At 37.8% G+C, this 27,963-nt stretch overlaps 1 protein-coding gene across 2 annotated transcripts; it reads right to left on the bottom strand.

Annotated features, from left to right (window-relative positions):
* Positions 1–46: 46 nt before the first annotated feature.
* On the bottom strand, positions 47–27,963 carry LOC145769911 (cytosolic endo-beta-N-acetylglucosaminidase-like). 2 transcript variants are annotated; one of them, XM_082581460.1, is made up of 9 exons: positions 27,823–27,963; positions 26,967–27,039; positions 15,250–15,350; positions 7,350–7,789; positions 6,697–6,888; positions 6,116–6,233; positions 4,974–5,122; positions 4,650–4,832; positions 47–2,296 (listed from the first exon to the last, which is right to left on the bottom strand). In XM_082581460.1, the coding sequence occupies exons 4-9, from the start codon at positions 7,619–7,621 to the stop codon at positions 1,237–1,239; spliced, it is 1,974 nt and encodes a 657-aa protein (XP_082437586.1). In that variant the 5' UTR covers positions 7,622–7,789; positions 15,250–15,350; positions 26,967–27,039; positions 27,823–27,963; the 3' UTR covers positions 47–1,236. The 2 variants fall into 2 exon arrangements, with proteins under 2 accessions (XP_082437586.1, XP_082437594.1); XM_082581468.1 differs by lacking the exon at positions 15,250–15,350.

Raw genomic sequence — 27,963 nt, 5'->3', positions numbered from 1 at the left:
TAATTGCACCTTGACAAACTTGATAATGTCTCTAATCTTTGCTTGTTTGTATTGCACAAAAAGTAGATCGCATGCAGATTGCAGAGTGATTAGTCGCACAGGCCACAGTTGATGATCACTTTTTCAACAATTCATTTACTTACAAGGTGACACACTACGACATGACCAACAGAAATAAGTACAGTAACAAATGCTTCAAACAACTGAAAATATTGAAATTGCATCCACGATACTTCAAACTGTTTCGAATAACTTAACATATTGTACCATATGCAAAGAAAGGTTTGCATTGCAGAAAGGATAATTAAGAAATTTAAAAAAAAAAAAAAAACGATCTGGCTGACGGAGTTGAAACATTGCAGCTGCAAGAGAAAGTCAAGCAGCGAAAGATTAAGTAGCCTACGGTATTTTATAACGCAAGAGTTGAAGCAAAATAATCAAACTTGTTTTCCTAAACAGGCAAACCCCAATTAATATGGCAGAAACGTCACACCAGCACTTTTTTCAATGTAGACGGTGATCCTGTGTTGTCAATAATTAATCATTCAATAAAAATAAGGGTGAACCCTAATAACAAAGAGTAGCCTATTTTCAATGCCATTTTAGTTAAAATAGCGTAGTCTTTGAAAAATTTTCGACACCTGCAGAATAACATAGGGAAGACTGCTTTCAAGAAAACTAACACATATCAAACAAAATTCTTCAGGAAAAAAATAATATCATATATTACAAAAAATACAACGATTGAAGTAAACAATGTTATGGCTGTATTAAAATATTGCTGTTTCGACAAGTCCAAAAACGGTGAAACGACAGATTACGAGAATCACTTTACCCAATAAAATTAAATCCCTTACAGGCAACAGTGAAATACAATACTCACATTACTGTAAATTTTGGTGTAACTAAAAAGTACGGCGACAGGTCAAAGCTTTGTTTAGTCCACTGAATTTCAGTGCAGGCTCACTTTTTCAAGACCGTAAGTTTAAAGATCGATGGGCTAGTCTCTACTGCATCAAGGATCATGTCAATATGGACTTTGGCCACACATATGCTTCAAACAAAATATGCTGTAAACTGACGATTGCAGCTGCAACGATTCGGGTCACAGTTACAAAAAGTACATCGTTGTTTATGTGCAATTCTTATACTATAACAATAGGATTTGTAGGAGAAAACATAACAATTAACAAACTGACATAGCCATACTTATCGATCAATTTAGCAAAGAATTGATTAAATGTTTTCTGCATAATTCACCTTCAGTTTCGACTCCTGCAGGACATCTCCACACTTAGACACGTGTCGACCCACAAACCATACAAAACAGTCCGGTCCGTGATATTTAGGGTTCGGAACAGGAAGGTCATGAACCCGGTATCGAGATGTGTAAGACCTTCCCAATAGTGTCAATTGAGGTTGTGGGTCATTTCCACCACTCGTCTTCTTGTTAATTGAAGAGGGGAGTCCCTTCCCAAAGAGATATTGGACTTCGATAAAAAACGTTTTCTCACTGTAATCGGTGACAAGAGTGCAAGAAAAGAGAAACGAGTCCTTTGTATCTTTGTTGTGCTTCCACTCCACTTCATCGCACTGCAGCGATAATGGTTTAATGACTGATTCTTCTGCAGCATCAGAAGGGACTTTATTGTTGGTTGACAAACAAACAGACCGGACATATTGAGAGTCTTGTTCATCGCCAAACGTTTCAACGTACAAACCTTCTATTGTGAACGGGCGAGCGTTAGAGACACAAGAATATCTTCCAACCTCAGTAGCAGCAAACCCAGGAGTTTTGCTGAACCAATGTTTGGAAGGAAAGATCTGGCACAAACCAATACTGGTTTTCAGAACTAACACACACGATTGGTTGGCTTCCACTCTGACGAAGACTTTCCCACCAGGAGCCGAAAGATCCAACTTGAATAGCAACAACAGGGTTTGGAACGGCTTGGCTGCCTCGCCGACCAAATCAAACTTTCGGAACAGAGGATGCGCACCAACAACGGGATCGATCTTCAACTGGCAGTTTCGTCCGAGCTCATCGTCAACTACAGAAAAGTAGTCACAGGGAAGGACTGGCATCATCTCCTGGGCGTCCAAGTGATACCAATCCCCTTTTGTAGAAAAACCAGAATTGAATGTCGTAGAAAATCCATTGGTGTCATTAAACGCACCTGGTGATGTCAGTGGTTGGAGCGCGTCCCAAAACGCGGCATTGTTCTTGTTGAAGTTCTTGCAGCCCAGTTCCTCGTATACCCATCCAGGAGCAAACAACGCGGTGGACAGATCCTCTCTGAAACATAACAACCCGTGACGAGTGGAAACAGTCATAGGCAGAAGATCGATTGTCTAGTTTCCACTTGGCTAAGAAAGCGAAAAATTATTTACAAATCAAGGATTTTCCTGAAGACTATCATATGGCACCAATCAAAAGAAGCATTTCACCCAATTCAGTGCGCAAAACAAATCATTTGGTTAGGCTAACACTCACAACAGTATTTCAATAAAAGTTATAATTTATGTTGTGGAACCGGTTTTCGTCCAATAGGACTCCTCAGCACAACCGGATCGAAACGAAAAGTTTTCGTTTCTTTTTCCTTTCTTCAAAGCTTAGATAAATTGGCCAAATACAGAAAATATTGCAAGAATCAAATATTATAATTGACCTGGTCCGTACACGTAGTTGTGAACAGCACCAGGGTTGGAAAAAATCATGATTTTTTTAAAAAAATCAAAAAAATCGGATTTTTTTGATTTAAATCAGATTTTTTTTTTTATATAAAAAGCGTCGAGTCTACTTGGGGGAAAAGATCATTTTAGTAAGATAGCAGAATTATTTTCAACCCCTTGATTGATTGAAAGGCTTTGCTTTGCAAGTGTTTAATCATTTTTATTATCACATTGTAGGCTAGCCTGTCTAGTGTCTATTGCACGGTACTACGACAGTTTATCGAACGACAGTTTATCGAAACGACAGTTTATATAACGACAATTAATCGAACAACAGTTTATCGAAACGACAGTTAATCGGACAACAGTTTATCGAACGACAATTTACCGAACGACAGTTAATCGAAAACCTAACCCCTAACCACTAAGCACTAACCAGTAACCCTAACCATTATCCCCTAGCCCCTGAGTATTCCATTGCATATGTGCTTCGTCGTTCGATAAACTGTCGTTTCGATAAACAGTCGTTTGATGAACTGTCGTTTTGATAAACAGTCGTTTCGATGAACTGTCGTTTTGATGAATTGTTGTTTCGATGAATTGTCGTTCGATGAACTGTCGTTCGCTAAACTGTCGTTCTATGAACTGTCGTTCGATAAATTGTCTTTTGATAAATTGTCGCGTCACGCTATTGCACATATTTTTAAGTAGGTGTGATATGTTGCTTTATACTAAATCATAATGTGCATATCGAGATTGAGGTACGTCTCAGACTGTCATCTCACTACACTAAAATCTTTCCTTACGTTTGAGCACACATTACTTTGCTTTTTTGCTCAACTGATGCATAGCCTACAACCAGACTTTTTGCAAAGAAAATTTAACTGTGTAATATAATTATGTTACCGACGTACCATACCAAAACAATAAAAGTTCAGATGACACAAAATTGCAGTTTATTTTGCATTGAGAAGTTTGTACATAAATACAAGCTCGCCAGCTTTTGCAGTGCCCAATCGATTTTAAACTTCTGATTGAAGCAGACCAAAAGTGGAAAAAACTTGCTCAAAAGCTATGTTAAGTGAACAACACTGTTTGTGAACTGCCAAGTAAACTAAGTTGCCTTTCAAAACATGCATAGCCTATAGCCTTAAGTATTTAAATATAACTTTTGTATTACAGAGAAGCAGTGAAACGTTTGTTGATGTATTTATTTTTATTTTAGCAAATAAAAAATCATTTGATTTTTTTGATTTTTATTGTTTGATTTAAATCATGATTTAAATCAATGATTTAAATCATTTGATTTAAATCAGCCAACCCTGAACAGCACAATAACTCAAATAAAGCGTTTGTTCTAGATTTCACCGACATAAGCATTTCTTAATCCTGCTTGCTGAGTAAAATTTATTTGAGTTATTGTTATGTTCACAACTACGTGTACAGACCAGGTCAATTATAATATTTAATTCTTGCAATATTTTCTGTATTTAGTCAATTTATTTAAACTATGAAAAAAGAGAAAAGGAAAAAGAAATGGAGGTTTTCAACTTTTATTGACTTTTATGTATTTAATATGTTAAAATTCGTTTGTTTCGGGCCAGTTGTACTGATATCAATTTATTGCAATTTTTTCGTTTCGATCCGGTTGTACTGAGGAGTCCTATTGGACGAAAACCGGTTCCAAAAAAAATAAATTATAACTTTTATTGAAATACTGTTGTAAGTGTTAGCCTAGCCAAATGATTTGAAGGTTTAGAGTTTAGACTGTAGATAAAAAAAAACTATTGATTTGTTTTCTTAATGTTTTCTTCTGTATCAGGTTGATCACCCATTTGAAGAAGTGTTTTAGTACCAGATCGCCTTTTCCAGTCAGTTTGTTTCCACTTTTGATCAATTTAGTGTGTCATCAAGATGCATAAAAAATTGAATGCTCATTTCTTTACCTATAAAGGTCTAATATAATAAATTGTCACCTTCTGATAAGAGAGAGTGCCGCGGCGCAGTTGAAGCCTCCACCACCGTAGCACCCCCGACCAAACACGTCAATGCCGACGTAAACAGTGTCAGGAGAGGTGGCATTAGCTTTACTTGTCTTTAAGTTCTTTTCGTTCCAACCATAATTTAAAAATATTCCATCACACGACTTGTAAAATATTCTGCAAAAAAGTTGATACAATGAACATGAGAACAAGGTAATCAAACTTATTGTCTTGTGAGGTAAAGTTAGGTCATGTTATACAATAAAAATATACGCTCAAATGGGGCTTGAAATTTGTTATCAAATTCAAACTACATACTGATTAGCTTTGTTGAGTTCATTCTGCCATGCAAGGACGCCATCGGCTGTAACACTGTCGTACCAGATGACAAAGGAAGTTGGTCGCGCCTTGTGCATCTCTGCGGTGAGAAAGCGAATAAAGGCAGCGAGGGAAGGCACCTTGGTAGCCTGCATAATAATAGCAATGCTGTGTTTTTATACAGCACTCTGTCCATCGCAGATACGCGTTGTTCCAAGTGCTTTACTAAAAAAACAGTGACGAGTGACAACGCAGCCGTGTTTTGTTGAAGTGCAGCGGAGCATATAATAATGCCATCTACAGCAAGATTATGAAATCTGGATTATGTAACTACAAATGGACCGTAGCATTGACGGGGGTTCAGAAGATACTTTTGGAGCCAGGCTCGGGATGATTTTAGGATTCCGAAATCTTTTTAGGAAGGTGACACTCGAAGAAAACACAGTATATTCTTTGGAGTCCTATTGTGGTATAGTGGACTTGTATAGAAGCATCTTGTTTAAAGAGCCCAGAATTACCATTTGTATCGAGCCCAAATTATCTCAACACGTCCGCATATGGGTTGTTGACATATTATGATGCACTCTGAGGTTTCAGAACCATCCTAGAGGCACTACAATAGTATAGAGCAGGGGAAGTTTTTCAACCTTGTCTAACGGTTTTTATTACATGTTAAAATAATGCAAAAACATGTTTTATGTTCTAAATCTTCTGAAAGGAATCAATTCCACAACAATACTTGATATAACCAATTCTATTCAAGATTGTGTACGATGACAAAAACAATTGGTTATTAAGTACTTAAGTAAAAGCTGTGTGCATAAAAAATACGTTTACGACAGTGTCATTTACATTTAAGAATCTGCAACAGTTGATCACTAAGTGGCATCAACTTTTCAAAAACATGCCACGATATGCAAAGTTCCCAAAAAAATATACCAAATGCTTCAGAGTAAATCGGATGTAATGTTTATTTCTATTCAATGAAGAGGGTAACGCTATAATGCGATATGCAAAAAATAAGCTTTTATTTGATAAACCGAAGCATTATTTCAACAATAACTATTTATGACTTGGAATTTACAGCGTTTACAGATTCATTTGCAGTTAACTGTGTTGTTAGCCTTGGCCAGTTAACTTACCACAACATTGTTCTCTACATTAAGCAGCCAACCATCAAAGCCGTAGAATGCAGCCAGCCGCACAAGCTGCTGTGCTACCAACTCCCACATGAATTTTGAACTAAGGATCTTGTCACATCTGTAAAAGTATTGTTTGAGAACAACCAAGTGTTACTTTTACTTGCTATTATACTGTATATTACTTGCACCTGTCTGGAACTGCAGTTTCCAATTTCTCATATCAGCCTTATCGACCGTACGATAGCCGAAGTGGTCATATTGTGACTTAGTGCATGCGCCCTTTTCCAATGGACTCCATCCCACCTTGCAGGGATTCAACTGAGCTTTGCCATCTCATACTTAGTTCGTCGGAAAAAAGAAATCTATCAACCACTCCATACTAAACGCTACATTACATATCACCTCAAGAGACTTCTCATGGACATGATTGTAGAAATTCTTTTGTACCACCTGCTCTTGGAATGATTCATTTATCCAGCTATCGCAACCTAACGCAGCGCTCAAGTAGCAAAATAAGCTTTGTACCAAATGTCAATCGTAACAAACACATAAACCTGCAAGGACATTGAAGGTGGACTCACATTTTATATCCAGCATCCCCTTCCATAATGAACGTTCCTAAGATGGCGGTACCGTTCCTGTGACCCGCATTCACCCATCCCACTGGGGGGATTGTTACAAAGTGATGACTGAAGTAGACGAAGATATCTATGGCATTCCAAGCTATGACGTGGTAACCTGACACATCATTTTCTGTCACACCTTGGACGAACCTAAATAAATTGATTTAGATATTATAGATCGATTTATAATACTACAGTATAAACAGACATAACTCAGCAACAACACTACATTTAACATTATAAAAACAAAAAAGCGAACGTTTTCGGCTAGTCAAAAACGTTCGCTTTTTTGTTTTTATAATGTTAAATGTAGTGTTGTTGCTGAGTTATGTCTGTTTATGGTTTAAAAGAGTTACCTCTCTACCCAAATTGATTTATAATACTGTATTATAAATGGAAAATAAAATTTCAATGTGCAGGCATCACAGATCTCTGTCACATGATATCAAAATCGTGCAGTGGTGTACAAAGGATTTCCTTGCGGGGGGCATTGTTTGAGATTGATGGCTTTTTTCTCATGGCTTTCATATTATTAAAATCTCCAGTTTTCATTAAGCAATACGAGTTTTTAAATACAAAGAAGCTATGATACTTGAGGCGAACTTGACTACCTGTCATTTAGGTATCCGTTCATCATGTCATGACACACCAGCACCTTGGGATCACCCTTGCTTGAGAGTTTTGGCACAAATGGTTCATGAGCGATTGAGAATGATTGGCCATGATCGTGGGGATCTTGAGGCTTCCAAGCAAGCAACTCCTCCAAATTGTCCAGAGGGAGGGTAACTGGCTTTCCATCTTCCACACTACGGCCCACAAATTGTGGAAGCTTGAGAAAGTCGACTCTTAAAGTGACCTCATCATACCGGACTTCCTTTGTCATATTAAACTTTACTAGGATGAGTCAACTTGACCAGGCAGACAGTCCTTGAGGGTATAGCACTTAACTTGGCAACTTTTAATTCTTCCACAGTTGAAACAGATTCGTTGTCGGTCTCCCTGATAGATGACACACTGCAGGCCTCCAAATACGAATACTTAGATATTTCACCTGAAAAAAATTTCAATGGTAAAAGTAAAATTAACCCATTAGTGCCCGCGCGTCCTTACAAGGACGTGAAAAGTGGGTATATATTCTAGATTCCGAATTGCTTTCTTCAGATTGCTGATTTTTTTCAACTTTTTTTTTCTTCGACTAGAATAACATTATAGCTATAGAAAAAGCGCAAGAGAATTTTCGTAAATAAATTTTAGTGTTCAATATGCAACGTTCAATGTGGACCTTTTGTGAAATATGGAGCCAGCACATGGTACACGAACTGTGACCTGCAAAATCGAAGTATATAACATTGTTTTTAATCAACTCTGTGTTTTGATAAATCTATTAATATGTATAGCATATTAGTAGTGCCCGCGCGTCCTTACAAGGACGTGAAAAGTGGGTATATATTCTAGATTCCGAATTGCTTTCTTCAGATTGCTGATTTTTTTCAACTTTTTTTTTCTTCGACTAGAATAACATTATAGCTATAGAAAAAGCGCAAGAGAATTTTCGTAAATAAATTTTAGTGTTCACTATGCAACGTTCAATGTGGACCTTTTGTGAAATATGGAGCCAGCACATGGTACACGAACTGTGACCTGCAAAATCGAAGTATATAACATTGTTTTTAATCAACTCTGTGTTTTGATAAATCTATTAATATGTATAGCTATGTGCCCAAAGCGAAATATTTTATTTTTCTCTTATTATTTTTTCTGAATATAAGTTAGAAGTTAGGTGAGTCCTTGTAGGGACGCTTGGGCACTGGCGCGGACGCTTTATTGCCAAACTATATAGGCAGGTTCGCCTAATGCTATAGGATTTCGTATGTTTTCATGTTTGGGCGAAAACGAACGTTATTTGTAACGCGCTGATATTCAATTTGCAAAACTGGGTGTTTTTGTTGAGGTAGTAGGTTAGGTTAGGTCATCACTTTCGTGTGCGGACGGTGGTGCTTTAGAATCTAGGAGTAGGCGCTTTCACTATTTTTGTACTGTAAATTGATGTCTTGTTATAAATGTTCATGTATCTTTAATTTATCTTTATTTTTAAAAGAAGTTCATGTATAATTAAATTTTTGCACTTTTTATACAGGAAAATTCGTTTCACTGTTCAAGAAATTTTGGAAGAAGCTCCACCCAGATGAGACAGAGCCGCTACCCGGACCATCCAAACCCAACCCATTGCGTTGAAACCCAAGAAGAAACGTAAAGAAAGTACTGGCAACACAAGAAAGTGGGTCAACGCCCGTTGCGTTACATGACCTGGAAGAAGAATTATCGTACAACAAACCTGCCAAGAGACAGTTTATAGAATTACCCAAACTAATTGGAAAAGTCACACTTGTAACTAAAAAAAGGAAGGGCCGTCCTTGAAAACTGTGTTTCCTAACTCATTATCAAGTAAAGAAGAATTAACAGAAGAAAAGATACCACCTGTATGCGTCAGAAACAAAGATAGGATCCAGCCTACAGCCAAAAATCAACTGGGGAAAAAATTCCTCCTTTTCCTGAAGCTGAAAAGCCATGATAATTTATCCATTGATCCTGATAATGTGAAAACGCCGTATGATGTTATGAAACTGTTCATCTCTGACTGATCGTTTTGTGAACAAAGTAGTGAGAGAGACCCAGAGGTATGCAGCACAACAAAACCAATTGGCCTTCCAGTCAAAGGTGAATAATTCCTTTATAAGAGCAAGTCATGCAATAATGTTCATGACAGGATACATCACCCCTTTCACACGCAGGATGTATTTGGATAGGAGAGATCATGCAAGCAATGTGATGACAAGAAGAGCCATGTCAAAGAATCTTTTTTATGAGGTAATGCGCTATAGCCATTTTTCCAACTTAAACCACCTCAAAGACGACCCATTTTGGAAAGTTGCTCTTCTTTTTGAGACTTTGAATGAGACAGCAGCCAAACTTGTTGAGTACGCAGCTGTAGACGAATCAATGATCCGTTATTTTGGTCCCTACCCTCTCAAGTAATTCATAAAGGGCAAACCAACAAGATTCGGGTTTAAAATTTGGTCTACGTGCTTCCCCTCTGGAGAGCTAGTCCAATGCGTCCCCTATGCTGGAGCAAAAACAAACGTCTTTAAGTAGGGATTGAGTCAGGGGCCTAACGTTGTTTATGGCCTTATGGAAAGTGTTCGACTGATTCCAAAATCGAAGGCTGTGTGCGACAATCTTTTCAGGAGCCTGGATTTCATAGATCATTTGCCTAAGAAAGGGATAGGCCTAAGTGTGTTGGGGACAAAGAGGTGAAATTGAATGAACATTGAACAATCTATCTTTACTAGCCTATCAAAGAAAGAGACCAATGATATGAAGAAGAAAGATATGAAGCAACTTTACCTGGGATATGATCAAACCATTGTTGTGTGTTTCTGTTATAGTAAGTAATCATTTTATCAAATTTTAGATACTCTCGTGATTCAATAAAGAAACTGGACTTGGATCAGCCTTACTTACTCAAGGTCTACAATAACAACATGGGAGGTGTGGACCTGTTGGACAATCTCAGTTCCTGTTATTCCATCCGCTCAAGAAACCGCAACTGGTACAGGGGTGTGTACAATTAGATTCTAAATATCAGTATGGTGCAAGCTTGAAGGTTTTATAGAAAAAATTGGGGTAATTACGGAGGAGAGAGAGATATGGAAAAGATTAGCCTCCTTGACTTTATCTGATCATGTGTAGAAATGACAATTATGATCATTGGGAACAAGACATTTTCTCTCTTACCATCGACGCATGCACTTGCCAACCGTGAAGAGATCAGAAGGGGTCAGGGCAATTACTTGGTCATCAAGACGAACAAAAAAGCAAATAACTGTAAAATCTGCAAATACTGTCACAAACGCACGTCATATAATACAGATGGCGTCTGTGTTATGTTCGACTGCACCCAGATTGCTTCAAAATGTATCATAACATGGCCACCTAGTAGAATATGGCCAGCTATGTCACATATAAAGGCCTTTTTACAACGGGCCGATAGAAAAATACTTGAAATTTTGACAAACAAAGAAACTGCTCTTACTGGCATGGGGTACAACAAAGCAGGTATTTTTCAGACTTGTTAGGCGTTTTTAATGCATTTAACAGGTGCCTGACCTTACACTTAAGACATACTGTATTACCAAACTACATAATGAATGGTGCAAATTAATAATTTGAAAGTGAACAAACACCTCAAAACAAACAATAACAAACAGCACAGACAATTTTTTTAACAACAGAAATAGTGTAAGGAAATACGAAAATAATGATATATATATGTGTTATTCAAGAAGTGGGGGGGGGGGGGGGAACTAGACAGACGATAGTGATCATGGTGACGGAAAAATGACATCCCATAATTACAATAGAATCTTAAACTACTTTTGCCTTCGCTTAAATGCTACAATGTCACCCTTTCTTTTTGACTCATTTATAATCATTTGGTAATTATTATAATCAATATTAACAACAATTTTCGATACAAAGTGGTTGCCCCAGACCACATGTGTGTCACATGTAAACTTTACACCGGAGAAAATCTATTTTTTTAAAACATAGGCTACTGCATAGCCTTTCGACAAGGCAATCCACATTTGCGTACCTTTTCTTCAACAACATCTAAAACAGCAAAAGCACTACAAACAAAATCAGCAAGTGGCTGAGAAGGCACATTGAAGCCCCCCCTTGACAAAAGCCAAAAGTACAAAGGAGCTTCAGCTGCAGAATCAGCTGTACGTAAACTTGTGCACATTGCACATTTGGAGCGTTTAACAAGTTTTTTGCAATATAACCGGCTATTGTAAAGCCAACTTCTGCACTATTAGAAGATAATGTTGCGTCAAACATTTCAATGGCAACTTCATCCACATCTTCCTGAAACTTTTCAAAGCTTGACATGCATGGATCACTTGCAGCTAGATCCTCTTTCCAAAATTGAATATCCCTTTTCAACAGATCTTTTTGCACATGCAAATTTTGATCTACTTTAACAGCTTCAGCAACCTTGGGAAAGCCAGACAACTTGTCTGAAATAATGTTGTAAAAAATCAAAAAGTTTTATTCCCGACAGTACTGAAAACCATCTGCGCAGTGTGCCTCAGTTATGTCACTGAAAATCAGATATTTTGTTTTTCTGCGAAACGTCTACCAGTTCATCAAGGTGTTTTATACGAATTTTGTGTGCTTTTCGTGGAAGTGCTGCTGGAGTTGGTAAAGCTGATGGGCGTTTTGATGCTTCAATTTCGTGAATTGTCGGAACTGGATTTAGATGCCACTTGAGCTTATTTCTTCTACCATAACTTATAAACTTCTCTTCAAAATGTTTTGTACACAAAACATACTTTTTTGTAAGCTCCCAGTTAGATCGGTTCACAAATGTTATCCATTGCGGCAGCAACACTACACTATATCCAAAGAAAAAGCAAACTTAGAAATATTGGCAGCAGAAGTAAGGTAGCCTGATTTGCAACCAAACGCAACGCATTTGTTAGGCATTTTGTCACTTAATTCCTATAAAATGCAATGAAACAACAAGTCCGTCATCTACTTGAACATGTTAACTACATATCATGACCGATTCACGGTCATGTTTTATTGTATAGGTAGGCCATCTTACATTCCAAGACTTGCATTACAATTCATACATTGGTCAAAGAGTTACAATATTTTGCTGACAGAAAACGATTGGTTTATCTGGTTTAGTTTTGCAAACATGAAGTTAACTTGCTTTCCTTTCCTGAACTGACTACAAAGTTAAAGTAGGCTACAGTAGCAATTAAAAAGTATGCTGAAGTGAAGATGCAACTAGGCCTGTAGCCATTGCATATCAGAAGTTTGATTTGCTCAGTAATCAGTTGCATAATTTCGGTACCGTGCATTACTTTCTGTGCTATGTTGCTTGAGAATATCACATGAAAACTAACTGCACATATTGTGCGACTATATTGTTTTCCTTTTCACTCTAGCTGCTAGACTTGCCTATGCTGTGACTAACTGCGTATGAGTTTACTTCATGGTTCACTCCCATCAAGCAAAATGTCCAGCTGCGCAATATTTCAGCTCTCAATTTACAAACCTTCCTTACATTGAGTCAACGTCTACAAACCTGCGATTCATGTCTACATACTCTTAAGGCAAAAGTAATGTGTTTTGTCTGCCGAACTGCTACGAAACAGTCGCCCGGTATTTTAAGGCTTCAAAATGTGACATAGCCGGTCATCTCTACTAGTATGGTCATGATCATAACTGAAAGGAATTTGTAATATTATGATATCTGTTTAGATCGAGTTTCGTTTGTTTGTTTTTCAATAAATCTAATGAAAAAGCGATGCATTTTTATTAGAAATTCATTTTTAACGCATCTTAGACCAGTAGTATTGCTTTTTACAACTTCAAAAATTCCATAACCGGAAAATGCTAATTTTGTTTATTTTACATCAAGCCTTCGTGCGAATGCCCAAGCGTCCATAGAGGGACGTACTATTTTCTGCATTCCTGGTACAGACATCAGAAAAAATTCTTTTGAATATTCATATTCAACCCATAAGGACCTTACATGAAACTTTTTGTAAAAATATTTCGACTAGAACGATGACCGGGCACTAATGGGTTAAAAGATTATTATACTGCAACAAAAAGATAACCCTTGACTGTTATAGTAAGTGAGTGCTTATGTAGATACTGTCAAGTGCAATGTAGGTATATGCAGAACTGAAAGAAGAAAAAAATAACACAGTTCACAAATCAGTTGCTCTCTTATTTGGGGAGCAAGTCTTTTAGGCGCTGACAGTTAGGCGCTGGTCTAATAGGCGCGCACACTGTGGCGTCTGGATATTTAGGTGCGGAGCACTGCGGCGCCCGGTCATTTAGGTGCTATTCCTAGTAAAGTCTGTAGATTGTATCAGCTTGCCAGAAAATTATATCCTGGCTTCCGTGAGTGAAGCTGCTTAAACCGGCAATGCTTTTCACACAAAATGTTATATTGAACAGAAGAATATATTGTTGTTTTATTGATATATTACTGTTTTATTTGTTGTTAGTCCAGGTTTGCGTTGGTGAAAGCTTTATCAATAAATCATTCAAGCTTCAGAACTTTATTGAGTTCATTTTTAGTTAACCCTTTCGCGACCATGGACGTATACACACGTCTTGGGATTTTTGCCATGATGACCAAGGAAGTATCCCCAAGTATCCCTACGTCCAAGGTTGAAAGGTAGCCTATTTCAAGCAAAAAAAAATGTAAATGATGGCAGATAAAAATTTTCTCATGTGCAGAATTGTTTTGGCATTCGATTAAACTACATATCTTTTCATATTATTGTATCATGCTTGGGTAGTAAGGATTATAATGGAGTAGGCTACACTTTTCTGCCAATTTTTAATTTTTTTAGAAATTAGAAAAAATACTGTGTGGAAAGTTGCTAGTTGTACATTGAATGTTTTAAATTTTATTGCAAAGCTTTGCATCTTCGGATAGCTGAAGATGTATGCTTTTATTTGATGTCAAGATTGTGCGTCTATGTCGATCACATGAGATGTCTTTAGGGCGTAAATACAACAGATTTGTGTGAAAAATGTCTGGTACTATTTAGATTAAACGTCTTGACCTCGGTGGTTGCGAAAGAGTCAAATAATAACTACACTAAACATCAGTAAAAAAATATCATACCGTGGCCTATATTGAAGCGGGTGGTTAAAATTTTATTACATGTAAACTAAAACATTACATGTAAACTAATAAGAAAATCTATCTAATAGTTTTTAATGTAGGCTACAGTTTTTCAGGCTATAGCTTAACCGCTTTGGACATCTCAAGTTTGTACACACTATAGCATTAATTGATCAAAGTTGTGCGCTTTTAAACATTTTGAAAGTCATTTAACAAACAAGCACTGGTTCACTATTGACCTAGTCAAGAAAAGCATTTATGTTGAAAAATAGCCTACCTGAATACACTATTACTCAGCACTGCCACTCAGCAACTTCACTCACTGAAACCATGACCAACAACGCACACGCATTAACAAAACAATTTTTTTTCCTGTTCAATATAACATTTTGTGTGAAAAGCATTGCCCTACGCCCCTACCTGCCAAGCTGATACAATCTACAGACTTTACTAGGAATAGCACCTAAATGACCGGGCACCACAGTGCTCCGCACCTAAATATCCAGACGCCACAGTGTGCGTGCCTATTAGACCAGCGCCTAACTGTCAGCGCCTAAAAGACGTGGACCCCTTATTTGGTGTGCTACTGAAATGTCTTCTTAAAACACAACCATAAGCTTACAGAAGTCGAACCAACAACTTGCACAGTATCTCCTGACCTTTTGATTGCAATCACCTACTAAAGGAACCACCTCTCCTGCTTATTGAGTGGGAAACCCAATAACAGAACGAGCTTTTCCGATATTTCTTTACTTCATTAATAAAAACTTTTATAATCAAAGCTCCCTTACTTGCGATAACGTAAGACCTGATGAGGTTGATAGAGAAGTAAGTAACAACAAATGCAACAAGCAAAGAACAGGCTAAGAATGGAATCGCAATTGCCCAGAACCTAAACAAAAGTCATGTTATTGTTATGAACTTAATCACCAGCTTATGAGCATCTGCAAAGTACACATCCATATGAGACTAAGCCGATAATGATAATGACAAGAGAAAAATCTTGATATGTTTTTACGGAATGGCCCGTTTCGGTGAGTCCAATTCGGTGAGTCCGATTCTCTATTCGGTGATTTTTTGAAGTTCTTTTTTAAATTATCGGGTACCGTAGCCTAATTATCATCGCCGTTTTAGGGTTAGGGGTTAGGAACTCACCGAATAGGAGCAGACCCTGTTTTTAAACATTAATTGCTTAGTGATACAACTGATGAGATTCATGGTAGTTTCTTTTACAATGCAAAAAAATGTAATCAAATCATTCCATCAAGCTTGCGCCCTGCAGCTGCAGACATTAGTTGACTTTCCGCCAAAGACTATATAATTACCAACACACAGTCTAGGTATATTAAGGCTTTAGCTTACTTTTTTGTCCTTTGCATACCAGTAAGAGTCTGCTTAGATACTACTTCAATTGGTTAGCGCGTCACTTTGTGAGCAAAAAAGCTTTAAGATCAAACGGTGCTGGTTCGACACTTGGAGTGTGCGCTTGAGCAACGCACGTTAAGGACTGCTCCACATTCAGCAGCATCTAATGGATGGAAACACTACAATAATCAGAAACTTCACTCTGTCAATCTCTGTGACTGGGCCAGTGGGCCTGCGTCGTTCACAGCATCTACTACACTCTACAGCAGGGGTTCCCAACCGGTGGTACGCATACCACTAGTAGTACGCGGGAGCCTTTCAGGTGGTACGCGAGCAGCTCTCCGTTGCATGCGATAAGTAGTGGTATTGTCAAATAAAGTAGGCCTATTGCAACAATTATTTAATTTTGAGTTTATAAAATATGCGAACAACACTTTTTTTTCTTTCCGTACTAAATTCTCTGCAGTCAGGAAGCTACTTTTTTCGATCTTGCTCCCTGCTGTCATTGTTATTAATACAATGCTGCTATGCAAACTTAATGGTGTCTGTGACGAAGCTATTATGTGTGCAATGTGAATGGTGTCTGTGACAAAACTATTACGTGTGCAATGTGGTCTGTGCAATTGCAGAATTGCGTTTATTCTGATGTTGGTGTTCCGACGTGTAGTGGCTGAATCCTGAACAGCATTACATTTTTGTCTAAATATATATTTGAAAATGTCGAAGCGAAAGTATAGCGCAGATTATATTAAGTATGGCTTCATTACTATTCAACATCGTGAAGATAGCTTACCTCAGTGCGTGATCTGTATGAAAACCCTTTCAAATGCAGCTTTGAAACCAAGTTTGCTTAAGCGGCATCTTGAGTCCAATCATTCAGATAAGACGAATCGACATAAGAGTTATTTTGAGCGACTTGGGGAGAACGTGAAGCGACAGCGCATGGATCACACAGGCCAGTTTTACCGAAATAATGCCGGAATTGTGAAGGCATCATATGAAGTATCTCTTCTCGTGACCCAAAACAAAAAAGCTCATGTCATTGCGGAGTCACTTGTTTTGCCAGCAGCAAAGATATTAGTCATAAATTTGATAGGAGAAGATTCAGTGGCAAAGTTGGATAGTGTGTCGCTTTCTAACAATACTGTAAAACGACGCATCGAGGAAGTGTCAGTTGATATCACTGACCAAGTTACTGCAGGAGTAAGAGATTCGAAGTTTGGATTTGCCTTACAACTTGATGAATCCACAGATGTCACAAACTGCTGCCAACTGCTTGTCTACGTCCGCTTTACACAGAACGATGCTGTAAAAACGGAATTATTGTTGAATCATGAGGTGTCCACTACATCAAAAGGAAAAGATATTTTCAACTCTTTGGATAATTTTTTCAAGGAAAATGAACTGGATTGGGGAAATCCTGTCGGATGTACGACAGATGGGGCTCCCTCTATGCTCGGTAGAAAGTCTAGATTTCAAGCCCATGTCAAAGCTGTGTCACCTCGCGTCATAAGTGTTCACTGTTTCATACACAGGTTTGCTCTTTGCACAAAGGTTCTTCCTGCAAAGTTGTTAATGTGCTTGAACAGGGTAGTCAAAATCGTAAATTTATCACTCTATCACACAGAAGTGCGCTGACTCTATCGAGGAAATACAACTAAGCGTCTTTTTGAAATGAGGAATGAATTATTTTTATTTTTCCAACAGAAAGACCATGAATTTCAAAACGATCTGGAGGACGAGGAATTCATTGCAAGATTGGCTTATTTGTCAGATATATTTGAAGCTTTCAATCATTTAAATCTGTCATTTCAAGGGAAAAACTGCACTGTTGTAGACTTTGTTTCAAAACTGGGAGCTTTTATCCAAAACGTGGAATTATGGAGGAAAAATGTGGAAAACAAGCGCTATGGTATGTTTAAATTTCTGTCAGCCCTTGAAATGGAAATCAGTGATGACTTTTCCAGAGAAATTACCCAGCACCTCTCGCTGCCAACTGCTGAATTGCAGCATTACTTTTCAGATACCACAAGCTGCCCATACATCACAGATCCTTTCTCAGTGGACCCAGCCGACCTACCTGTCGGTACAGGGGAACAAGCGGAACTGATAGACATGCAGGAGGATCAGACAGCAAAAAAACAACGCAAAGAATGTTCTGCAATAAACTTCTGGCTTAGTATAGCTTCTTCATACCGAACGCTAGCTTCCCACGCTGTTCCACAACTACTGATTTTTCCTTCTACTTGGGAATGCGAGCAGGGATTTTCTATTCTTATGAACATCAAATCATAAAATCGAAACCGACTAAGTGCCCCTGGACATGACTTCAGATGTGCTATTAGCAAAGTTATGTCACGCATCGATCAACTGGTGAAAGATAAACCAAAATCTCATTAAATTTAGTTGTATCATGTTTGTGTTTAGTTGTGTCTTTTTCGTTGTTATTCTGATGCGTTCTGTGCTGTGTGGTGTAATGGACTCTGTGATGTTTTGTTGCTAATTTTGCTACTTTCGCTGACTTTACATCCAGATTCATCATCTTGCAAATAATTTAATATTGGATCAAATTGCTTGCCAGATGTTTTGTCCCTGAGATCTTTCGTCCCGACGTTTCGGCCCTAGGCTTGCGAGATGTTTCGTCCCTGAGATCTTTCGTCCCGACCCTACAAGACATCGGCTACTTTGGTGGAAAGTGCAAGATTGAGAGTGGCAAAACACCGCGACCGAAAACAAGTTTTGTTCGAAGTCGGTAAGGACCGAAACATCTTGGGCAGTGACTCGTAATGGTTTTGTTTCTGGCTTCCTTTTCCTGTCAAGCTGTTGCGGGCAATTTCAAGTGTAATCTACCTTGGAATTAACTTTAATAAGCGGGTGTGCCTGTTAACCGTGGGCTTGTGTAACGCCATAATCATAAAGCTGCTTTTCTTCTAGGCAAGACGATCCTGCCCAGTGTCCTATAGGCTACAATTGTTGTATGAAAAACGATCGTGTTATTTTATTATTTCATACCCATTCCAGTGCAAGAAAGGGAACCTAGCTTGGAACCACATCAAAGAATTTTGCATGACCCACTGTAGGTTAAAGGTTTTTTTTTTGAGTCACTAATATTCTTCTGTAAGAAACATAGTGGATGTTGCCAGGGAGGTCCTAATAGGTAAAGTAAGCCTATGTGACAAAATGGGGGATGACAAGCCAGTTTATTAGCTTGAGCAAAAAGTGACGCCTAGATGGTAAGAATCCAATAGCTGGGTTAGTAAAGTTGACAACCATGCAGACTCTTGTAGCGTAAAGCGTGTGTATTGATTTACAATAAACACAAGCATGGGCTACTTGGCACTTGGGTGACACACATGCAAATTGCAAAATAAACTAGACTACGGTACGTTTAAAAAAATAGCTAGCTAGGTCTAAGTCAAAAATATTTATTTCCGAAAGCTTTAAGTTTATAGCCTACAGTGATTCACAGATGTATTCAAATGCAATGCTTATTAATAACTTTTTAAATGCATCCTTTTATTAGTCTGTTTCATAATAATCGTTTGGCACTGGTTTGCAGATCTACATTTGTCTACTGTTCAACAGTAAATGCTCGTAACCTACTACAAAAAGTGCTCAATGCCAAGCAAAAGGCCAAGCAGAGCGAATTACATCAAATACAATTACTATTTTCTAAAGAAAAACAAAGAATTTGTTTCCCATCAAATAGACGAAAAATGGAGTCTGATTAACAACATCAGGCTCAGAAAATTGAGATACTTCGGACATATTGCAAGAAGCAACGCGTTAAAAAATGCAATATTGACTGGGATGGTGCAAGGCAAACGAACAAAAGGACTACAAAAAATGAAATATTTTGACAATATCAAGCAAATTACGGGAAAAAAAAGCATGCCGGAAGTACTAATAAAAACAAAAGACAGAACAAAATGGAGGCAGTTCGTATGGAAGATCACAGCTGATCTAACATGATCAATCTGTTTGAAGAGATTGTCTAAAAACCTCTACAAACTGTTTCACCTTTATGTGGGATCACTGAAGGTCATGAAAAATATGCAAAAATAATAAATCGGTAATATACGGTAGCCTACTTGAAAAGGTATTAAACATTACAACCTTTAATCTGCCTGCAAAAAAAACTCAGAGTTATTGAAGGACCACAACCAGCGTTTTTCGCACAAGACTCCTATAAAAAACGTGAACTGATGTTAAAAATAACAACGTTTATGACGTCATACATAAGCAAAATGCGATGCACGCTGACATAACCTGTAGAAATGAAAATAAATTTATTTTAAAAATGAATGAATGAAAACGTCCCATTTCAATTATGTTATTTTAAAGTATTTGAGTTTAAATTTATTGCGGTGACGACATTTACTCACCAATTCAGAACGACTGTTCAAAGACAAGGGTGTGGATTATAAAATATCATGGTCCTATCAATATCATATCATGGTCCACAGTTATTCTCGTCCTAATAGTGGGGGTGGTCGTAACAATTGTGGTCTTTGTTTTGCTGAGGAGCTTGCTATTCTGATGGCCGATTGTAACTACCTTCGGAACAATCGTTCTGAATTGGTGAGTAAATGTCGTCACCGCAATAAATTTAAACCGAAATACTTTAAATAACATAATTGAAATGGGACGTTTTCATTCATTCATTTTGAACATACTGTAAATTTATTTTCATTTCTACAGGTTATGTCAGCGTGCATCGCATTTTGCTTATGTATGACGTCATAAACATTGTTATTTAACATCAGTTCACGTTTTTTTATAGGAGTCATGTGCGAAAACGCTGGTTGTGGACTTGTGGTCCTTCAACAACTCTGAGTTTTTTTGCATACAGTTTTAAGGTTATAATGTTAAATACCTTTTCAAGTAGGCTACCGTATATTACCGATTTATTATTTTTGCATATTTTTCATGATCTTCTGATGATCCCAAATAAGGGTAAAGCAGTTTGTCTATTGTTCAATAGATAAGATGGGCTATTCAACCACCGGGCTGACTAGTTTTGCACAGGCGTTTAACAGTTTGTTCGCACTTCTTTCGCCATTTTCATACTGACGCCAATAACGAAATGCCCTCTTATGGCGGAATGGCCCGTTTCGGCGAGTCCGATTCGGCGAGTCCGATTCGACTAGTCCGATTCGGCGAGTTCCCTATTCGGCGAGAGCCTTTTTCGGCGAGTGCCTTATTCGGCAAGTTTTTGAAATTATTAAAAGGAAATTATCGGGTACGTAGCCTAATTGCAATTGCCGTTTTTACATCGTTTTAACGTCGCTAAACGTTGAAATTGTGCAGAAAGGAATAAAAAGAAAATGTTTGAACTATTAAATTAAAATTCGTCATGTCAGTTCAGTTGTTTTAATTTCTGACCATCATATCAAAAACAATACGTACGTCAACATAGCAAAGGTAGAAGCGACAAAACGCGAACGTTAAAACGTGCTTGAATTCGTCATGTCAGTTCAGTTATTTTTATTTTTGACCATCATATCAAAAACAATTCACGTCAACATAGCAAAGGTGTAGAAAAAGGTAAAAGCGACAAAACGCGAACGTTAAAACGTGCTTGTGACCGAAGTAAGTTATTGAGTTGATAGAAATTTGGCAAGGTTGCATCACCTTCAGAAAAATTTAAGATATGAAGGAAAAATAAAACAAAGAAAATGTTACAAAAAAAATAATGTTTATACAGCATATGTCTATAAGTTAGTACTTTTGAATAGTTAAAATCATAGGCGCCTAACTATTTGTTTGGCCGTGGGGGCGAAAGCGTGTTTCATCAGCAGCAACGTAAATTCAGCGAAATGTCACGCAGATGGATGACGTAATTATGTCGCCACACTAGGATTGCTTTTATTGCCACACTCGGAGTTATCGCTACGTTCGACCTACGGTTAATTATTATAAACAAAGCTCGACCAAAACACATGCTATGCGTCTGCGTTGGCTAGCGGTTGATGGACTGCGACTCTTTAAGCTAAGCGCAACATAAAGTTTAGCAACAAACTAGATTTATTAGCATGAAACAAGAGACGAAAAGGTATACTGTAAATGGAATGAAAATACTAACTTGATCATATGCTTGAAAATATACCTGTTGAAAGCAAAATCATTCATGTTTACAGCAATTCAACAGCACGTCACCTTTAATAAATTTAAAAGATGCTGACATCAGTAAACAGCCCTTGAAAAATAGTTACAGAGAGACGTTTGATTAAGTTTTTGACTTGACATTGCTCCCTTTTCACTACAATATCGCAACTTATGGCTGACCAGCTTTCAAGTTTCAATTCGCTGTAATACGCCCGTTTTCGTGTTGCAGATGAAACAAAAAATGCGCATATTCCCCGCCTTTGATCGGGTTTCTATGGCAACGGATGTGTGTGCGCCATGCAGTTTGCGCGAGTCCGTTGTTGTGTTGATTATGCCGCTTGTGCGACTGTGGGCAGTGCGGTTTGTACCAGCCCTTGATACGTTGGTTGGTGGTTACCTCGGGCCGAGACTTCAAGTTCATTTTCACAGCAACCGATTCACTGCCGCGGCAATTCTCTGCAGAGGTTTCAACTTTTCAAAGCGACAGCGAGGCTGTTTGTAAGCGCATTAAGTTAAACGCACGCTGCGTCAACGTAGCAAATTATGTTGTTTTTGGGTGCATTCAACATCTGATGACATTGAATCGACGCAAAATAGTAGATTTTTGCTATGTCACAGGCAGCAAAATTAGTCATTTTTACATTGATTCAACGTCTGTAGACGTTAAATCAACGTAAAAATGACAGATTTTTTTGTCTGGAGTGGGATTGTAGCATCGCTACTCGTTCTAGTGATTATTTACTGCGAAGCTGTTGCGGTTTGCATTTAAAAATGTTTTCCTGCTGCCGATCGCTAGTTCATCTATTGTTTTATGTATCAATGCAGCATCAAAAGTTGCTCCCACGCGGAAATGTGCGTGGGGGCCTGGCTCCCACGGCTTAGGCGCCTATGGTTAAAATGATTAGTTTGGATCAACAAATGTGTGACCTACACTCCTACAGCTTAGATTGAAAGGAAATTATCGGGTAGGCTACCGTAGCCTAGTTATCCCGACCAGCAAAAATTTGTTCCAAGAACACAGTTCATTTTTACATTGTATTAACAGAATGAAAAGGCTAACCAAATGTGTGGCCTATCGTTTTAACGTCGCTAAACGTTGAAATCGTGTAGAAAAGGGTGCTTTTGCTGACTAGGATACTTTGAAACTGAGAAACATTCACAGAAGCCCTACGATACGTTGCATTTTTAAGATAATGTATTCAGACGTTGATTCAATGTACAAATGAAATGTTATGCTAAATGGGTTCTTGGAACAAATCGTAGGGCTTCTGTGAATGTTTCTCAGTTTCAAAGTATCCTAGTCAGCAAAAGCTCCCTTTTCTACACGATTTCAACGTTTAGCGACGTTAACACGATAGGCCACACATTTGTTTAGCCTTTTCATTCTGTTAATACAATGTAAAAATGAACTGTGTTCTTGGAACAATTTTTTGCTGGTTGGGATAACTAGGCTACGGTACCCGATAATTTCCTTTCAATCCAAGCTGTAGGCCACACATTTGTTGGTCCAAACTAATCATTTTAACTATTCAAAAGTAGGCTACTAACTTAGTTATAGACATAAACATGATCTTTTTTTTTTTTTTTGTAACATTTTCTTTGTTTTATTATTCCTTCATATTTTAATTTTTTCTGAAAGTGTTGCGACCGTGCCAAATTTCTTTCAACTGAATAACTTACTTCGGTCACAAGCACGTTTTAACGTTCGTGTTTTGTCGCTTTTACCTTTTTCTGCACCTTTGCTATGTTGACGTGTATTGTTTTTGATATCATGATCAGAAAGAAAAACAACTGAACTGACATGACGAATTCAAGCACGTTTTAACGTTCGCCTTTTGTCGCTTCTACCTTTGCTATGTTGACGTGTATTGTTTTTCATATGATGGTCAGAAATAAAAACAACTGAACTGACATGACGAATTTTAATTTAATAGTTCAAACATTTTCTTTTTATTCCTTTCTGCACGATTTCAACGTTTAGCGACGTTAAAACGATGTAAAAACGGCAATTATAATTAGGCTACGTACCTGATAATTTCCTTTCAAAAATTTCAAAAACTCGCCGAATAGGGCACTCGCCGAAAAGGGCTCTCGCCGAATAGGGAACTCGCCGAATCGGACTAGTCGAATCGGACTCGCCGAATCGGACTCGCCGAATAGTAGCAGACCCCTCTTACGGAGTGCAACATATTTCTTTCTTTGGCGACGCTTCAAGCATCCCATATCAAGGAGCTGGACATTTATTGGAATGTCGCCAGCTTCTTCACGAAGTAGAGTTACTAACAAATAAAATGAAGTGTTTGGACGGGCCTTCTTGTTTATTTTGTGATGCCATCCTTCAACGTCGTTGTTTGTACGAAAGGGAAGGCCGTAAACGCTCCAATATTCTTTTTTCCTCACACAATTTTCCATCCAAGTTGATTGCACATAGTTTGTCAGTTCAGACAGAGAAGCAGAGGCATTTGCTTCTTGCTCCAGAGCTTCGAACATTCATCCAATATGAAGGGAAGGAAGATAGCATAACGCCATTAGCTTTTTGATAAAATTTCTTATGTCGACATTATTGCGATAGGATGTCGATAATCCCAAAGATTGCACGTGTCTGTAAATGGCTTGGGTAAAATGAAACGAACAACCTCTAATTTCAACAGCAGGGAAAACGTTTGTGATCGCCTTCCACACAGCCGCTTCGAAATCCAAGATCACGCGTGTAACTGCAGGCGGTGTGACGAAGCCGGTCTCAAGCACGGTCTAGCACAGTTATTGAGTTGAAAGAAATTTGGCACGGTCGCAACACCTTCAGAAAAATTTAAGATATAAAAATAAAATAATAAAAGAAAATGTTACAAAACAAAAACAACATATATTTAGGCTATAGCTTTATTAGCCCACATAGCTTTAGCTGATATATTTAAGATTTGTATGGACAGTTGCTATGAAGATCGGCCATGGTGCGTTATCAAGAGTGCTGATGGTCGTAAGGGGAACACGTCTTGATGCGTTTAGCTCATAGCAAAGAAGAGCAAGGCAGGCAAAGAAAACCCCACAAAGAAATCCTATCACGGGCAAAGCTATTTCAAGCGCAACGCACCATAGGCCTTGCACGACTCACAAAATAGATAGGCTATAACTTGACGACATGAAAACAATGACAAAAACAAATAAAACAAACTAGCAAAAACAACATCATCATCTTGCGGAAATTCAATTATACCCAGGGAAGTTATATCTTGAAGATATCAAGCATGCTTTGATGAAAGGTGCGTTGATAAAGCGATAATTTTAGACCTCAGTCAGCTAAACTCGTCACCTCCACACTGATCCAACGTTAGCAAACGTTGAATTAATGCAAAAACGACAGGCATCGCCAGCTGGGATGTAGTAGTGGCATGTCACAGTAATATGATAAATTTAGGTTACCGTATGTTTTACACGTTAAACCATAACAAAAGTGAAAAAAAAAAATTCAATTTAGCATGTTAGAAAAATAGATAAACAATCAGACAATATAGCATGACGATCCAGTCCAAGATATTGATATAAAACAACTGGTTGTATCTCAATGTGGGTCGGTGAAGCAAATTAGTAGCTAATTTATAGCCTATTGATGTCTATCCCTCAGCTCATCCACCCGTCTATGAAGCTACATTCAAAAGCATTTTTTTTCTTCAAGTAATCCTCCCCATTATAATCTGGCCTACTTGTTCCTTGACTGCTTAGAAAATAAGAGGCCAAAGTTGAAAAGCCCATCTTGATTAATGATTAACTCAGACACATAACTTAGCTTGTAAATGGCTTGTCACACATTTAAGAAAACTAAACATGCACATGATCGAATAGATATATTAGCCTATGTTTTGCATTTATTCATTTTCAAAACTTACGTTTAACTTATTTGTTGTGAGTGACCTCAAAAAGAAATCTACGTCCATGTAGCTTAGTAATTTCGGGTGTTCGAATTCTTGTTTTGATAATAGGAAAAAAATTGTAAAATAAATATTTTGAAATACCGTAACAATTGTCTTTTTTTCCTAAACACACCATTGGCACATTTATTCTATACAAAGTCGTTTTGAAAAAATTACACAGTAGGTTACCACGGTACCTACAAATGATTGCACTACCGAGCTTCTCCACGGGGAGCGATCGTCGCTGCTTGATTGTTCTGGCCAACTTCAGGATCAATGGAAAGACAAATAGACATGATGTAGCCTACTGAGGCTGTTTTAGCCTACTTTTTCAAACAATGTTCTATAGGCTACAATACGTTTGTGAATAACCAAAAAAAAACGACATGCGTTTCTTTTTCTAGTCTAAATCAATGAATATATGACATGATAATTAGGCTAGCCTATAGCTTTTTTAATCACAATTGTATTCAGATAGGCCTACTATTAGCTCGTTTCCACTATCTGACAGTTGAAATTAAAGGTCATGTCTTCATCTACCTCTGACGAATATAATCAAATGCTGTTATGTTGAATTCTGCAGTGACTGTATTGTAGGCATATAAGGCAATAGTTATTGATTTTCTTCATCGTGTGTCACACGGCCGTCGCCCAAAGGTTGTTAAATTGAAAGCTTAAGAGATGTTTCAGCCTATTGTCGACTTCGAATTAAACTTTTTTTCACCCGCGGAATTAAACTTTTTTTCGGCCGCGGTGTTTGCCAGCTCAAGAGATGTTTCGGCCCCTTGCCGACATCGAATAAAACTTTTTTCGGCCGCGGTGTTTTGCCGCTGTTAATCTTGCACTTTCCACGAAAGTAGCCGATGTCTTGTAGGGCCGAAACGTCGGGACGAAAGATCTCAGGGACGAAACATCTGGCACCCGATCAAATTAGTTGTTTTGAAAATAATGGTACGTGTTGACAATCCGTGGTGGCTAAGTGGTACGAGAACATAAAAAGGTTGGGAACCCCTGCTCTACAGTAATGCGAAACATGCTCAGATTAAGCTCTCGAAAAGTATTCCCAGTCCGAGGATAAAGATTCAATCAATCAGTAAAATACAATATATAACAAAACCAAAGCTTACTTATTAGGCAGGTATAGCAATCCAGTCTTGATCAACAAACTGTCTGGGACATATGCCCAAATGAGGTATAAGCCTAAATAACAGTTGAGTTATCACAGCACAATAAAAGTAAATTGATTGATGATAAGTGATTGTCAAAACTTTACTCATGTACCTTTTGGAGGTTTGATACAATGTTTTCACACCATATTATATACGTAAAGAAAATCCAAAATTAGAAAAGCAAGATTACTGGGTAGTGGGTACCTTACGTTTTTTTTGGAGGACACGCCCTCTTTTTTTATTTAAACTATAAAAGGACAATGCCTCCTTTTTTTTGATAAAAACCATAAGTATTAAAATTTATACACTGTAGCACTGTTTATACTTAACCAAATTTGCTGGATACAATTGCAAATTAATATACAATATAGGCCACATTTATTTACTACCATTAGTACAATGGAACACTGAATGAAAAGCATTTGCAAGTGGCACTGCATTTGAAACCATGATAAATATTAATGACAACAATTCTACCAATTTTAGATACCGTACTGTACCACACCAGTTGATATATACGACAATGAAAAAGTTCAAGAAATGTGGGTATATATAGTATCAAAAAGTGTAAAACCATAAATAACATGATTATGACACATTGGATTTTACATAAACCCCATTTTGTTGTTTTAAGGTATGTCACATGCATTCAATGTAACACTTAAAAGACCCCTTGCATCAATTCAGTTTGTTCTTTCTAATTCTAATCATCACAACGAAATACAGTATATGCTAAACATAGCAGAGGTTCAGAAAAAGGTAAAAGATGCAGCACAGGCCAAAACAAAATATGCTAGGATAGATGAACCCTTACCACAAAACACAAAACTGGTTATATATAGTGTGAATCCATACAGTGCCCGCTCTGCAGTTGGTGAAGGATTCTGCTCTGGCATTTGCACACACTTTTACATTAAAAGACACATGTGTATGGTAAGCTTCAGTCTAAGAACAT

Source organism: Aplidium turbinatum, chromosome 1 (genome assembly GCF_918807975.1).
Source record: "Aplidium turbinatum chromosome 1, kaAplTurb1.1, whole genome shotgun sequence".
Taxonomy (NCBI): Eukaryota; Metazoa; Chordata; class Ascidiacea; order Aplousobranchia; family Polyclinidae; genus Aplidium; species Aplidium turbinatum.
The sequence above is the reverse complement of the archived record's forward strand: the minus strand, read 5'-3'. Positions and strand labels throughout refer to the sequence as shown.